The sequence below is a fragment of the Hemicordylus capensis genome, chromosome 4 (assembly GCF_027244095.1).
Source record: "Hemicordylus capensis ecotype Gifberg chromosome 4, rHemCap1.1.pri, whole genome shotgun sequence".
Taxonomy (NCBI): domain Eukaryota; kingdom Metazoa; phylum Chordata; class Lepidosauria; order Squamata; family Cordylidae; genus Hemicordylus; species Hemicordylus capensis.
Genome location: NC_069660.1, coordinates 227,138,256 through 227,155,323, shown reverse-complemented (window position 1 = coordinate 227,155,323; position 17,068 = coordinate 227,138,256). Strand labels below are relative to the sequence as shown.

Sequence of the window (17,068 nt, the reverse complement as noted above, 5' to 3'; positions counted from 1 at the left end):
CCTAATTATGTCTCAGTTGGGGCTCTCCTTGAGGACCCTTTGGAAGCTACAGTTGGTGCAAAATGCAGTTTCTGGAGCCCAACATGGTTAATACTCTTTGAACATAGAACACTGGTTGCCAGTGTACTGAATAGCCAAGCAAAGAAAACCAGACACACCACAAGGAGACCTTGAAATGAAGACAAGACCTGCATCAGCCAGGAAGCTTCTTATATCCTACCTGCTGCAATTTATTGTGGCTGGGGGTGATGGGAGTTGAAGTCCAGCAACATCTGGAGGAACCCAGGTTGGAAACCACTGGCCCAGAGGCTTAAAAGCCTACTGCAATGCAGCAAGCTGCCACAAGGGGCAGCAGCATATAGTGTCTCCATCCAGATAGAACATTATTATTATTTTATTATTTTTACATTTTTATATCCCGCTCTTCCTCCAAGGAGCCCAGAGCAGTGTACTACATACTTAAGTTTATCCTCACAATAACCCTGTGAAGTAGGTTAGGCTGAGAGAGAAGTGACTGGCCCAGAGTCACCCAGCAAGTATAATGGCTGAATGGGGATTTGAACAGGTCTCCCCGGTCCTAATCCAGCACTCTAACCACTACACCACCCTGGTTTTCACGACACTCTCTGGTAGCAACCAAATCTCAAGAAGCAGAGGCACTTGGAGAAAGAGCCCCTCTCTTCTTGAAATGACAGTATTGTTGGGATACCACTTCTACATTTTAATCAGGTAGGCTGACAATGTTTAGGTTGCCAGATAATTAGTGCTTTTATGGTTTGTTGATAATTCATTCTACAGTCATCCAAAAGTGCCCCAAATCAACTGTCTTTCTTATAAAAATGCTCCAGACACAGGGTGATTTCGTCCTACGGGTACAGCTGTGAGCCGTATTGGTTCTTTGTAATTAGACTGTGAACTGTGATCTGTAAAATAGTGTTAAGAACTCATGGGCCCTTAAAAGAGCAGTACTGCAGAGGGCACAGGCCTTTTCGCAGTGCTAAGTCTCATGTCTGCAGATGTAGACTGATCAATAGAAGAAACTTTAGCCACTATTTTGACTGCATAAGAGCTTACACAGGCCTGCTGGATTGGGCCCAAGGCACATCGAGTCCAGCATCCTGGACATATTAAATGCAAGTGTGCAGCACAAAATGCTGATATGCCTGTTGATCAAGAGCACATAATTAAATTGGGTTTCTCTGGATAATTGCTCTTTTCATCCATACTTAAATACACAGGTGATACACTTCTCCTAGGATGTAGATGTGCTTGTTACTAGTTTGGGTTATTACAAATCAATGACAGTTAAACTAAAATTATTTTTAAGTAAAATGTAAAAATACCAGATTATCATCATAGTAAAACTGCAATAAAGCCCTTTGAAATGCAGGTCCCTAGAAATGTTCAATAAGAGGGGAAAGAATAAAGTGCGGGTGGGGGGGCAGCATTGTGTGCAGCAGGCTCTACCCCCAACTTAACTGCACTTCTTAAACATTTGAAAAGAACTCTTGGATGCATAGCTGTACACATGGCATATCTCCAGACATTCTAATTAGCACGTGTAAGTTGGGGCAGAGTCAGCCACTGCAGTGCTGCTGCTTTGCACACACCCCTTTTCCTCTCCCCATTGAATATCTAGTTTCCTTCTAGTTTCCTTGATTGTCAGCTAATATTAAGTTGGTACAGTCCTGACCATTTCTCAAGCAGCAATCACTAGGTGGCATGAAGCTCAAAGCTGGGATAAGGAGAGTCAGGCAACCGGTCAAAGATGAAGGATAAAACCAGTAGCCAGATGTTAGGAACATGCTGGAGGTTGAGCCAAGACAATCGAGAATCAGAGGGTGATTCCAGTAGCCAGAGATTAGCATCACACCAGAGGTCAAGACAAGCAGACAGTAAGAAATCAGGGGTTAAACCGCTAGCCAGAAATCAGAAACGCACACAGGGCCAAAGAAGTGAAGCAGACAGACTTAAGAGTAACCACACCAGGAACAAGGAGGCCTCAGTACAGAGACAAAACCTGTCTCAAATAGGAAGCTTCGGATACTCTTCCTGCTGCAAGGATGCAGTACAGTAACTGTCACAAGGGGCAATAACATGCAAAGCCTCGGACCACGTAGTAGAACATGACACTATTCCATAATACTGCAGAGGCTTATCTATGAGATGGTAATTATAAAGCATGTTTTGTAAGACCATATCTTATATCAAGATAAATATCAAGTATATTTATATTAAGTAGAGTATTTAGATTAAAAACAGTATCTGTAAAAGCTTGATAAACATCGTTGTATTGCCTCTTCATGAAGTTGCTACTGATTTTATGACCTCTGTACTTACTGAAAAAGATTTCTCAAAAGATTTGTAATTTGTTTCCAGGTACCCTTGTTAATGCTTCTGGTCATATCCTGATCCCTGGAATTTATGATGCAGTTGCTCCTCTTACAGAAAAAGAAAGAAAAATTTATGAAACCACTGAATTTGATGCTGAGAAGATAAAGGCCAAATTTGGAATCAAGAACTTTACATATAATACTAAAGTATATGTCAAATTGGTTTTGTATTGATTTTTCCCATCACTGGTTTTTAGGATTTTAATCTCTACAAACTGTAGAGATTATTTTAAAGTCTGTACAGTGGAGTGGTTAGGGGCCAAACAACATTTGACATTTAAAGCTTTATTCGCCCTGACGGCTTATATATTTAGCCTTAGAGAATGCATATATGATGGCTTATATTTAGCCAGTAGCAGCTGGATCAAGCCATCCACAGATTAGGACCATGGGAGGTAGGAAAGTTGAACCATCCCTACCACCATGTCCCAATCCACAGAGCCTCTAATTTGGGTGCTATTTAATCTGGGGAATTTTTTTTAATAAAAAAAAACCCAAACCTCAAATTGGTGTCAAATAGAACATTTTTTCCTCTGGGTAACAGCAGCCAGATCCGAACTATGGTGGGGGTTAGTTTTAAATCCCCCCTCCATTGCAGTCCTTCTCCCATGGAGCCCCAATCCAGAGTTTGGATAAAGAAAAATTAAGCTCATGCCAGGCTTTAAATGTCACATGTAGCTTGGAGTCAAGAGACTGAGTTCAAGCTACATGTGATGGCAGCAATCAGTATGTACGAACCAGATCTGTAAAATCACATATAAGGCACAGGGTGGAATGGAGATTTGATTTAATGTTTAAAAGGTGTATGCAGGTGAAGAGTACTAAACTGTCTGTCTGCCTGCCTGCCTCTTTATCTCTTTGCAGCCTCTCTCTCCAAGTTGGGCCTGCCTCTGATACAGGAACCTGCCTGAGGAAAAAGTGACTTCAGAGGATGAGTGGGGAAAGGGTTCAGCACTTCCAGCCAATGCACTTCTTTTCCTCTTTAAATTTGAACCCTCATTTTGTACAAGGCAGTTCTGGATTCAGACGCCTGGATCAGCTGTTACAGAGACTGAGCTACAAATCAGGAAGTCCCTCATTCTAATCTTGGCTGCACTATGAACTCAAGAGGTAGCCATAGGCAAGCCACTCACTCCAGCCTCACGCTATTGTCTGCAAAGGGGTGACTGCAACAGAATGTTGCAGTATATCCCTAGCCCCTTAGAGGAGTACTCCTGGTCAGGGTTCCAGCCTGCCTGAAACAGTAGCCTTATAGCTGCACAATCTGTGACATAATAGGAAGGGTTAGTTTGTTTAGGTCTGAATTGCTTTAAAAGTTGATCTCTTTGTTTAGGAAGAATTATTAATGCGGCGCTCCCGCTATCCATCGCTGTCCATCCATGGAATTGAAGGAGCTTATTCTGAGTCTGCGACTAAGACTGTAATCCCTTCAAGAGTAATTGGAAAATTTTCAATACGTCTAGTTCCTAATATGGAACCCTCAGTAGTGATAAAACAGGTACAATGCTGGGCCATTTCATTAAAAACAAAACAAAACACACTTTAGTCTCTTGTACTTATACTTTCATGATATACAGTGCGAAAACTATTCTAATATGTATGTTTTCCTGAACTGATGTGACCAGCTTAGCAACCTATATAGGAATTTATATCCTTAGAGTGAATTAACACACAATGAAGTCAATTATAGCTGCTTTTATCTTTTATGTGATAGTTTGGACCAAAGACAGTGTGCGAATTTCATTATTTTCAATAAAGCGTTTATTGGCACCACGAAGACCCACAACTCTATTGTAGCACACATTTGTAGACTATGGTACATGATTTGTAGACTATGGTACATGAAAACTTATGCTACAATAAATTTGTTAGTCTTTAAGGTCTCACTAGACTCATTGTTTTCACTGCAACTAACATAGCTGGAAGTTATTTTCAGTATCACAAGTACTTTGAACTTCTCTGTAGTTAAAGACTGGACATTGCAGTGATTCAGATGTTTTTGAACAGCAGAATTTATTGAAATAAGTATTTATTTAAGAAGTTATTGTATGGATGCCGTGAAAACAGGACCAGGGCATAGTTCTGGATAGTTCTGAATGTTGCAGATAGTGAATACTCAAACAATGCATCTTTACAGGCAGATGACTTGTGAGACAGTTTATTTTCTTTAGAAAGAAACTGGAAGTAATGTTTATTATTGTTCTCTTGAGGTAACTGATCACTTGTATAAGAAATTTGCTGAACGGAAAAGCCCTAACCATATTAACATAACCTGTGTGATCTCAGCAAAACCATGGATTTCTGATGTAGAGGAAACACAGTATCTGGCTGGAAGAAAGGCAATCAAGAAAGGTTTGGTTGTTATACACCAACAAATTACAGAATTGCATAAGTTTAGTACAGTCAGTGCCTACAATTCAGTTATGTGATTGGGTAGTATAGTCTTGTTCATTTCTATTTATGGCAAGCAGTGGTTACCATTTTTATGGCTGACAAAAATAAGGTAACCATATTTGCCATATTCTTTTGGTAGTCCAAAAGAATAGAAACTCAGTGAAGCAGTTCCACAGTATTTATATTACAAGCAAGTACCGGAAGGAGGCATGAATGAGAAAAGGGCACTTAAGATATATTTTTATGAGAAAAGGGCACTTAATTTTATGAGAAAATTTTTGAGAAATTTTTTTAGAAAAGGGCACTTAAGATATAAAATAGACCTTTTTTTCTGTGCATGCATACATTCATACCTTCCCTATTGTTTATCCTGTGTAGTTAACTTAAAAATTTAGAACTGTATTTTATACATAACTCTTGAGAGTTGAGATGGGCTCTAGTGCAATTGATATACAATGTGGAAAAGTATTTCGGACTTAATTACATTGGTTCTTCGGTATAGCCTATGGATTTTAAGTTTGGATGTGGAAGACACAGACTCAAAACTTATCACTTTATGAATTTCACTGGGTAAGCCACTTCCTTTTTCACTAACCTCATCATGAAGTTGTTATGAGGATGAATGAATTAAGGATTCTAAAGTACTCTGCACACTAAAAAGTGCTATAGAAATGGTAACTAAGTAGCAATGCTACAGCATTACAAATATTCAGCATATGAGGAATCAGCACACGAATATAATACTAAAGCCACAATCTGGTATCCCGAAAATATGTCCCTGAGAATTGCACAGTCTTCAGGGCCATATTTTTTTGGGACAATGGACTTCAAAGGGAGAGATGGTCAAAATTTTTTCCTTCCCCCTTGCATAATGGAACAGTTTTAGTCTGGATGTCAGCCAGTGTTGTATGAGTGCTGTGCTAGTCTGGATGTCAACCAGTGTTTGTTAAGTAGTAATGATCCAGCCGATGGAAACTCAGTTTGTTGTAATGTTAATAAGGTTTATTTTATTATGTTTATTTATTAGTGTTTCACACAGAAGCTGAATTCATCCGATCAGGTGGTACGATTCCAATTGCTTCACATTTTCAAGAAGTAACTGGGAAAAGTATACTATTTCTAGGCATAGGAGGGCCAGATGATGCTCCTCATGGTCAAAATGAAAAGATCAACAGGTATTTTACAGCCCTTTAAAAAATATTAAGTTATTGTGGGAGAAAATACTGAGAGAAGCATAATTTCTTTTTGTGTAGAAGGAAAAATACATAGCCCATAAGCTGCTCCAAGAGGTAGAAGCTAAATATCCAACATGTTCATCTGAAAAACTGATTTGCATAGAGTGGATTGATTGTGGGACAACTTTAAAAAAAGATTATACCACCCATCCAGTACACTACTGCTTCGGATGGCCTACAATGTTAAAAAAAAACCAACCAGATAAAATGTGAAATAAACTATTAATAAATAAAGTTAAACAAGCTAAAAAACCAGGCTAAAACCACATTTAAAATTACCATTTTTAAAGTTTCAAATTAAATGTTATTAATAAAAAACTAAAAGCAGAGAACGATAAAAACTAAAATAAAACTAAATGTTTTATCTGCTGCTAGATATAAGCAGCAGATAAAACATTTAAAAGGCTCTTTTAAAAGATGTGTTTTTAATTGTTTTTTTAAAAAACACTGAGGAAGAGAGCATGGTGTTACAGACCAGGCCTGATCTATATACTAAATATGCTCATTAGCTAGTATACAAAATGGGTCTGGATCAAGTTCTTTTATATTAGCGACCATGTATGATCTGGATGCAAGGAAGAAAGGAGATCAAACCAGTCCTCAAGATTCAATGGGCTTTATTGAGTATAAAAGACTAACAACATAATCTAGCAAAGCAGAAAGCAGAATACTCTATAATATCAGCAACAGTATTTAAACAGAACATCCTAACCCATACCAATATTCAACCCGTGTGCCTAACTAACATATGTGTGTGCAATTAAATCTTCCTAGAGTCTAATACAATTCAGATACAGGCAGAAAAGAAGGGGGGGAGGAAGGCTGCGGGCTGGCATGGTTTTGGGGAGATTAGTAGAGGAAAAGAAGGGGGGGGAGAAGGGAGCAGGAAAAGGATGGAGGGCCCCAAGGCTTGTAAGGAGCAGCATATTTACCCAGGACCAGAGACTTCTCGTCAGCTGAAGAAGTGAGGTGCTTGGCTGGAGACAGGAGTTGTTGCAGTGCTCAGATCACGGCTGATAGCTGGAGCATCATGGCTGGGGAGTCTTGACTTTCTCACAGCGCAGTAGAAGTCACAGACAGCCTCTGACCTTGGCAGAGTTCCTGCTTTGCCCCGTGGCTTAGCAGCAAAACCCTGGGATCCTCGTGAGCAGCTTTTGCTGTAGGCAAAAGATTGCTAACTCTCTGTCTAAAAAGCCTCATTCTTATAGTGTATTTCTCTTTGATCCTTGAATAGAATCTATTCAAAATCTCCTCTTTTCCTGGGTGTCCAAAAAGGTGACAACTTGCTGCTTCCTTCTGAACAAAATCTTAATTATTCAGGATATTGGCCAGTCCAGAGAGATCTCTGAATCTCATCTTCTGTAAACTATGTGCTGAGAAGGGAGGGGAGGGGAAATCTGCATCTAAGATGCTGCAAATTGCATCTTCCCCCAATAGGTGTTAAAATTCAGAGGAGTTAGTAAGGAAATTGATCTTGTATATCTCTATCTAGTGTTTTTCTTGTAACTGAAAGAACATATATGTGTCAGACATCCAATACATTTGTAGCATCAGAGAGGTGAGATTAAAGTCTACAGACGGATCTCTGTATGCATTTGGCTATGTTGAACTTCCATGGAGAACAATACAGTTAATCACTGACAAGGATTTAACACCGACTTCTTGTAACAGGAAAGGGGGGTGGGGAATCAGCCCCCTGGCTCCTTCCACAGACACTTGGTAGTTAGTGGTATTAGCATATGGATTATAGCATTCAGCATTCAGACCAGGCTTCATTGTGTTTCCTTGCATATCCATTTTAACAACACAATGCTGGATCACCTCCTCCCTTCAGAGCAGGGAGAGCAACATCCTAGTTCACCTTGAGTTCAGGTATCATTTCTTAATATAAAATGAAATCAGACACAGGCCTATATTTCACCATACTTCTGAGTTGGTACCTCTGCTTCTGATGTTATAGACCGTTCATAACAATGGCAAAGCTCTTTAGGGAGGGCATTCCAAAGCTAAGGGGCCACAACCGAAAAGGCCTTGTCTCTAGTCCTTGCCAACTGGATCTCTGTTAGTGGTGGGTCCATGAGCAGGGTCTGAGATGCTGAGTGGAGGGCCCTGGCATATTCATTTGGGCGAATGGGGTCCTACAGGTACCCTGCCCCCAAGCCATATAGAGCTTTAAGGTCAAGACCAGCACCTTGAATCTAGCCCTGAAGAGGGCTGGTAACCAATGAAGCTGCTGCAGGATAGGTATGGCACTCATGAAGTGACTTGCGCCCATGGGTATCCTTGCAGTAGGGATGTTTTTGGTCTGGACTAGTCCGGACCGGCACCGAGGAGGGGTCTCCCTTTAAGGGCGGGGGGATAGAACTTAACCCTCCCGCCGCTTTCCCCCCTCCAGCGCTGTCTTTTTTAGCGAAGATTTTAGGGCGGCAGCGTTCTTCGCTGCTGCCCCTGCCCCTGTCGTCGCCCGGCAGTCTCCCTCAGAGTAGTACACATGCGCGCGCGGAGCATCCACTGCCTCCCTGGTTTCTGCTGACTTAAAAGATAGGTAGAGCTGGGGATCATTAGCATATTTATAGCACCACAGCCCACACCCACAGATGACCTCTCCCAGAGGTTCATGTAGATGTTAAACAGCACCGGGGACAGAACAGATCCCTGTGGCATTCCATAGGCCAAAGGCCAAGGGGTGGAGCAGGCATCCCCAGCACTACCTTCTTAGTACGATCCTCCAGGTAGGAGCAGTGCCACCATATAATCATGCCCCCTAGCCCCAACCTGAAGAGATGACCCATAACGATACAATGGTTGATAATACAGAAAGCCACTGAGAAGTCCAGGAGAATCAAAAGTCACACTTCCTCTGTCTATCTCCCGGTGCAGGTCATCCAGCAGGGTGACCAAGGCAGTTTCCATCCTGTATCTAGGCCAGAAGCCAGACAGGAAAGGATCTAAGTAAAAAGATTCATCCAGGGCTGCCTGGAGCTGAGAACTCCAGGCAGCCCTAGAACTTGAAGTAATGAAACCTGATGTAGCAATGCCCACAGATCATTACCAGGGATGGCATCAGACATGGAGATGGCATCAGACATGCACATCTGAGGGCCCACCTGGCTGACACATGAAGCCCCAATATCTGCTGCTGCCTACGACTATCTCATTTGACTGTGGGAAAACTTACTGTGGGCGGCAGCAGCAAGCAGGACCATTTAAGATTTTCCAGATGCCCTGCCATGATGCAACATAAGGGGGTGGGCCATGGGAAATAAAAAATGGCCTCATGCCCAAATTACAGTAGTTCTGTATCTATTCACATTACAGTTCTTGTTGTATTACAGTCAAAGGAAAAGGACATCCACTACCGAGTTAACTTTCCGGGCACTGGGTACTATTGGGAACACATGGCATGCTTGTTGATTTTCCAATGGTGCTTTCCACCGGGAAAACCAAGCAGGAATCTAGAGGGGAGTATACTCTATTGGAGAGACAGAGGCCAGGGAGACTAAGTTCAGGGTTTTGTCCCAGGACTTCCTGCTTCTTGGCACCAACTTTGATTACTTATTAACTCCTTCACTAATTTTATAATTTTTCAAACGGTAATTTATTTGTATTCCAAATGATCATCTTGATTTATGTCTGTCTTTTGGTTTGAACATGCATGCCCATTACTTCTACTGTTTTCCTTTTTATTTTAGGTACAATTTCATTGAAGGAATAAAACTATATGCAGTCTTACTTCAAGAACTTGCTTTCTTAATAAAACAGCATGACATTGAAAGAATTCCCACAAATATTCCTGTGTCCATATCCTATTTCGAAGGGCTCTTAGAAGGTCACAACAATGAAGACCATTAAATGTGAATAATCTGAAATGGCTGTTAAATAAATTGACTTTTTTTGGGAAAAGAAAGCATTAGGTTTTTCAAAAATATAATATGAATTAGTTTTGTGTTCATTTCCCCTCACATAGTTATATAGCCTGCAGCCTGATTAACAGTTTAGTAAGGCCTACTAAACAGAATAGGAAGTGATAAGGGTTTCAGCCTTATCTGGAGATGTCAGGGACTGACTGAACTTTTTATATTTTATTTATCCATCTTTGTTTTTAAGCAACCCCTCTCCAGCCCCCAAAGGAGCAAAAATCACCATTTGCTCTATGAATTTAATTCATAAGCCTCTTCTCTTAATTTATCTACAAATGACATAACTAAACAAACTTGCCTGAAAAGACCTTTCAAAACCCTGACTGAGCATTGGTGAAAAAGGAAAAGCTCTAGCTATTCATGTGTGCTGCACACCCTCTGGTGGCTAACTTACACACTTCTTTATAGCTTCTATTTCCTAAAAGCCTGTATTTTTATATGTAAACAACTATATCAATAAACTTAGTCACAGCCATGGGTGCTCTTATAATATGCATTTGTTATGTGTCTCCAGAATTAGGGAATTACCGTCTTATATTTGACTGTAGTAGAGTGAGAACTGTACTTTCTATAGATACAGAACAATGATGTTCTGTGCATATATTCTTTTGATAACAAAAATATGCAAGAACATGATGGAATCCTGCAGTCTTGGGCACATTTTCAGGTTGCTAGGCAATGGTCAGTTTAAAATTATATATTATTAACATAGATGAATACTGTTTTTCTTGGCTGCAAGCCAAGTGGGAAAGGCATCAAGCCTAACTATAAACTTAAATAAAGTGTGCCATCAAGTCGATTTTGACTCCTTGTGCCCACAGAGCCCTGTGTTGTTGGTTTTTTTGGTAGAATACATTAGGGATTTACCATTGCCTCCTCCCACGCAGTATGAGATGATGCCTTTTAGCATCTTCCTATATTGCTGCTGCCTGATATAGTACCAATGGGGATTCAAACCAGCAACCTTTTGCTTGTTAGTCAAGCATTTCCCTGTTGTGCCATTAGGCGGCTATGTAAACTTAAATACAGTACACTTAATGGAGACTTGAGATCAAGTCCTATTTAATTCAGAGTCTTACTTTTGAGTTAGTATGCCTAATATTATAATACTTACGTATACACTGCATCTTTCTTATGATTTGAGTACTACAGCACTAGGCATGAACTGAATGTTGCAAGAATATAAGAGATTCATTTTAATTTGAAGTGAGACTACTTATGTGAAATGTCCTTAATGATAAACAAAAAGCTTCCTATGTTTCCCCTACTGTTTAAAATTATTTAAGATGATTCCACCTTATATAATTGTAAACAGGAGTGGAAACATAAGCATTTTGTTATTCATGGAAATATATCAAGTAGTGAGATTTTTATTTTAAGCCCATCTTAAATTTTTAATAATTATCTCTTTTTTAAAAACCTGCTTTTCTCAGGCATTCAGCACTACAACACAGTACACACTATTTCAGGTTGCAATCCTACATATATTAGCACAGAGATTTTCAAACAGACATTAAAATCATAGCATGTAACTTTGATGTAACTTTAACTTTGAGTTAAATAACAAGGCAGCAATTAAGATAGTCATGCACAACAATACAAGCACAACGTAACAATCTTATTCCCATCCATACATGCAGCAGATGCATCACACCAAAACGTATATTGCAACACAATGTCAAAATGTGTATCTGTGTGCATGTGTCTACTTATCCAGCAGCAGAATTCATGCTGTGAAGTTATTTTAAAAATCCAAAACCCCACCTTTCAGGCCACAGATCATATACCTCCTCAAATGTATATTCTTTGAAGGATTTGGGTGCAAATTTAATTCATAATATAATCAAATTGTGATTTATTGGCACAAGTGCATATAGAGCTAAAGCATGATGTATTCTATTCAGCAGCCTTTTAAAGTTTGTTTGGATATTGTCCCAAGGGGGATCCTGTAGTGTGGGGGAGGAGGAGTCAAGAGGAAAAGGGAGGGAAAAGAGAAGGAGAAAATGGAGTGGTTGCTGAACAAACCTTTAGTTAAATCTATTTAAGATTTCCTTGTGTGTATATGAGGGAAGCAGCTGTAAATCAGTATCAGATGCTTAAACTCAAGTATTAGCATTTAAATTTGTTTGCTATTTGGTATCAGTGGGATTCTGTCAATTTCTATTCAGATGGCATAAATACATTATGCATTATTTATTTATTCCCTTAATTTATTTGAGTAAAACTCATCATTATTAACTATATAGACATTTGTAATTTTTAATTTAATCAGCTTGTGGCTTTATTAAACTACTTGGTTTGAAAGTGCAGTGTTGATATGATATTACAAAATATTTACATATGCCTATAGCTGTGTTCACATGAGGTTTACCTTTCAACAACAACAACAAATATTTATATACTGCTTTTTAACAAAAGTGTTCAAAGCAGTTTACATAGAGAAATAATAAATAAATGAAATGGATCCCTGTCCCCAAAGGGCTCACAGTCTAAAAAGAAATATAAGATAGCCACCAGCAACAGTCACTGGAGGTACTCCAGTCAATCAATAAACTCTTAACCCCTGAAAAACTTTCAAGCATTTGCAGAAGAGATTTGGGGAAATAAGTTAGACTGCAATCCTATACACATTTTCTTGAAATTGGAAGTGTTATTGAACTCTATCAGCCTTCTGACTAAACATGCACTGCTTATTTCCCAGGTAAATTGGGATAGGCAGTAATCTTGGGCAGGAGAGCAGTGAGTCTACAGAAAAGATCCGAAAACAAAATCCTGTTCACTAGTTCATGCTGTTCTCCGAAGTTCAGCCTTCATAGAAAGTGTATCTTTAAATGACAGTTAAAAATACCTGGCTGCTGCCTCTTTACTTTTGAACTACTTTTTAACAGTTAAAATAAGAGACGGGGAGAGAGTAAGGAGAACGCAGCCAAGCAATGGACCACACATCTTCCAGCAATTAAATGAGAGAGATGGGATGAAAGCGCACTGGCAAAAGTTACATCCCGATAAGAACTGAGTTTTGGGGAATGATATGCTGCTTTGGAGCAATGCTATGTCAGGGTGGACAGAAGCAGTAAAAATATATGTAATTATATCTTTTTACTTTATTAAATTACTTGGGAATCCTGGATTAAAAGGCATTACAGAAATCAAATGAGTAAATGGAGATAAATGTTAAGTTTCTATGTTTACAGTGAAGGAGCCACACTAAATACATTAATATTTGGAAGGATATATCTTTTAGATAGATTTATGATGTTTATGGTGGCTAGTTTTTAGGAAATAGTTTTTAGGAAATGGAGACATGTAAAGATAACATATATTGCAAGTTTGTATTTATTACTTGTGAAGCAAACATAAACGCAATTAATGCTGCATTTTCCTTTCTGCAACCCTTTTTATACAGTAGATACTAGATATCATGTGGTTGTCACAGATATGATGTTTTTGATTAGGAGATATATGTGCCTGCTAAGAACGTATATTTTATCTCTACTTAGGCTTTTCCTCTCCCAATAAAATAAACTCCTATGGTATTAGACTAGGCTAACCTGTTCAGACAAATTTTTAAAAAAAGAAGTGGGTTTTGCTACTCCTCTAATATCACTTCATTGCCAATTATTAAAAATAAAAAAATCAGCACTCACACATTGACATGTCAAGGCATACAGTATGACTTAAGCAGAGGTTTTCAGTTGCACAGCAGTAGTAAGACCACGAACAAAAAGACAAAACTCAAAGATGCTAAGGATTCGGAATACAAAAAGCAAGCTCAAAAAAGCTCAAAAAAGTAGTTCCTCTCTCTCTCTTAGAGGGGCTTGCTAAAGAAGCAGCTTGCACAAGTAATATTTCCATCCCAGGTATCTCCAAGCCATGTTAGATCTTTCCGTTCTGCCCCAACACACTGTTTCAGGCCTCAGTTAAAGGGTTTTTTAAAGTCAGGCACTGATGACATTGTTTTGTTGGGAGGACATAGGTGAAGGCCAAGCACAAGGTGCCAACCAACAGGTGCTGTTCTCAGTAAAAATGAGGGCTCACATAGAAATATAGAGTGGCTTTTCTTAGGTTTACTATTAACGTCTTTTAGTCATTTGAGAGCAAACACCCACCAAATCCATCCCCAAAAGGGATGTGTTCCATGACACAGCTGATTTGGAGCATGGCTTAAATTCCCAGAAACAGTTCTCAATGACATGCTAAAACATCATGAAGACAATAGTGCCTCTAAGCATGTGCAGAATGTACCTCAATCATGGGGCAGCAACAACCAACCCTTTATACTTAGGGTCTCCTGGACATATTTGAGTCCCAGTGCTTTTTGTCTGAGGAATTAAGCATAGAGCAAATGGTACCACTGTGGCTTCAGCCAGTGTGCTTCTCCCCCTTGAGTTTTGGATGAGTCACAGAAATAACTGCTAAGACTATTTCATCAAATGTACCATGTGCAGCCTATGCTATTGTTACATTAATTATGCCCCCTGTTTCCCCACTCCACCACATGGCATTACACACCACATTCCAACAATTATGAACTATGGTTAATCTATGGGACACCACTTGTGGCCAAGATCATCAAAAGAGAAGGACAACTTCCATCATCTGGCGAATACAAGTAGGAGGTATGCCAGGAAACAAGTTTTTGGACGGTTGGTACCCATTGGCTGTAGCTGACACATAAAAAGCCATTCCTGAGTGGTTGGTCAAAGAAGGTGGAAGATAATTTTACACATTGTTTGGATAACACTGAAGACTTCTCACCTACGTTTTAAAGAGAGGGAAAGAGTTAAATGGGCCAAGTTCACCATAAGTTAAAGTTATAAGTGTATTCAGTCATTGACCAGCAAACATTTACAATAAACCAGTACGTATTTTACAAATAATATAACAAAACCTGGCCATAACAGAAATAATATCAATGTCCTCATTAGTTAAAAGATAATTTAAATAAAATTCATCAGACCGGCCAGGCAAATTGTCTAACATAGGAGATAAAAGTCTTAAACGGGGTTCCCTATAAAAATCACAATAAAGAATAACATGCGAGGTGGATTCTATAACCCCTTTGCCACATGGGCAAAGACGTAAAAATAGCGGAACTCCCTTGAACCTGCCATCCAATACTGCTGTAGGAAGAACATTTAAACGTGCTAAAGTGAGGGCTCGTCTAAATGTAGGGACAAGAACCACATCAAAGTATTTAGCTGGTTTAAGATTAATAGTTTGACTCCCTAAGTATAAACCCTGCTTGAGCCATGCACCTTCTTGTTGAACTTCTATATCCAGGACACGTTGCTTAACTAACTTCCTGGCTTGCTCAATTCCTACAGTATGCAAATCCTCTATGGAGAGGCCAAAAAAGGAAAATTTGCTCAATGGCGGGCGGGCGGGCTGGAGAGGCGTCAAGCGAGGCGCCAAAGGAGCCAGGCAAGCGATGAATGGAAGCAGCCAAGTTCACCATAACATGGTTGCTGTGAGCTGCTGTAGTCCTGGGAACTTGTATGAGTCCTTCTTCTGGTCTCAGTAATGATATGCTGAGATTGGGAGTGTTGTACAATGTAGCAGTTTTGGTGTATCCAGCTTTGGTACTTGCAACACGAAACCCAACATCTCTCCCTTACTTCAACTCTAAGTTACAGATATTGGGTTCTGTTCTGCAAGTACAGTAAGATATGCTGAGAAGATCAGTGGGTTTGGACACCACACCCAGTCTCAGCATATCATTCCTGAAAAAGAAGGTAGGGCTTGTGTTCAATTCCAGGGCTCACAAGACAGCAACCTTATGTGCCACATTATGTGTGAACCCGGCCCATGGATGGGAAAAGTATGTATTCAACAACCATTTGTGGTCTATGGCTTCTTGTATTACACACACACTTGATTAATTAAAGTCAAGCCAACCTGTCATGTCCCATGACTGAATAAAAAGTGGGCATACATCCTGCTATTGCTTGTTTATTGTGTTTGGCTCTGTGGCTTTTTCAAGGCACTGACAGACACTGCCCCGTGGGAGGTTTTTGCTTTTTTTCTTGCTTTATCAGACCCGTTATTATACTTGCATTGTCAGACTCCTATTATTTTCAAGTTTACCCATGAGTTAGCCAATTCCAGAATTCAGTCAGATTTGCTACCAAGAAAATGTGCATAGGCTTGTGCTCTCAGTATTGTACATCTAGCCTGCTGCTAGAAGAGATGTGGTAGACAGGGTAGTTGCTCAAGTGATTAAAAACTGGCACTTAAATAATGGTATAAAGGAAAACAACTTGGCTATGTCTGTGCCCTGTCACCTAAGCATCAAAACTACGTCTTTGACGTTTTCCCATTTTGTAGTTGAAAATGCAGGACTCAGCTGGCACATCTGTGACCAATGACAACCAATTTTATCTCCCTTATGCTTTCTTTCCCGCCTTCAAGTATAGTTCCCAGTAGACAAGTTTATATATATCTATATCTGTTTTTATACACCCTCACATTTCTGGGTCATAATACCTCTTCAGCACACTGAAGATGAACATATTATGCCAGCCTGGTGTAGTGGTTAGAGTGCTGGACTAGGACCAGGGACACCCAAGTTCAAATCCCCATTCAGCCATGAGACTTGCTGGGTGACTCTGGGCCAGTCACTTCTCTCTCAGCCTAACCTACTTCACAGGGTTGTTGTGAGGAGAAACTCAAGTATGTAGTACACTGCTTTGGGCTCCTTGGAGGAAGAGCAGGATATAAAATGTAATAATAATGATGATGATGATAATAATAATCATAATAAAATTCTGTATTCTATGCACCTTCATGGAGTCTGGCCCCTATGTTGAGTACTTGGTAAGTAACTCACTTTTGGCTTAGAAGAGCTATCATAGTAGAGCTGCATCTGTAGCCTATCATAGGCTACAGAAGGCTCTTTGAAGACAAAGGAAGAAGAAAAAAAGGAAAAGAGGTCAAAGATTTTTCCAGACTTGTTTGTTCTCTCAAAAAAGTGCAACAACAGGATACCAGATCCAAGTTTGTTCCCTGGCAAATCTGTTTTTATTTTTTGGGAGCCAACAAAAGTTTAAAAAACACACACACAAAACCTTCACTCTCCACACAACCATCCATTTGACCGCGCCCACCACCTTCGCGCAGCGTATAA

At 39.7% G+C, this 17,068-nt stretch overlaps 1 protein-coding gene and 1 long non-coding RNA gene across 2 annotated transcripts in view; one reads left to right on the top strand and one right to left on the bottom strand.

Moving 5' to 3' along the window:
* The window catches only part of LOC128322834 (cytosolic non-specific dipeptidase-like), a 33,746-nt gene extending 21,500 nt beyond the window's left edge, over positions 1–12,246 (top strand). The window contains exons 8-12 of the mRNA XM_053244893.1: positions 2,380–2,540; positions 3,727–3,891; positions 4,604–4,745; positions 5,815–5,962; positions 9,715–12,246. Of these exons, the coding sequence (XP_053100868.1) occupies positions 2,380–2,540; positions 3,727–3,891; positions 4,604–4,745; positions 5,815–5,962; positions 9,715–9,874 (776 nt within the window). The 3' untranslated portion in view covers positions 9,875–12,246. The remainder of the gene's footprint in view (positions 1–2,379; positions 2,541–3,726; positions 3,892–4,603; positions 4,746–5,814; positions 5,963–9,714) is intronic.
* Positions 12,247–13,262: 1,016 nt separating this feature from the next.
* On the bottom strand, positions 13,263–17,045 carry LOC128322835 (uncharacterized). Its single transcript, XR_008306025.1, has 2 exons — positions 16,772–17,045; positions 13,263–14,700 (listed from the first exon to the last, which is right to left on the bottom strand). It is a non-coding gene; the product is annotated as an uncharacterized LOC128322835 (long non-coding RNA).
* Positions 17,046–17,068: the final 23 nt, after the last annotated feature.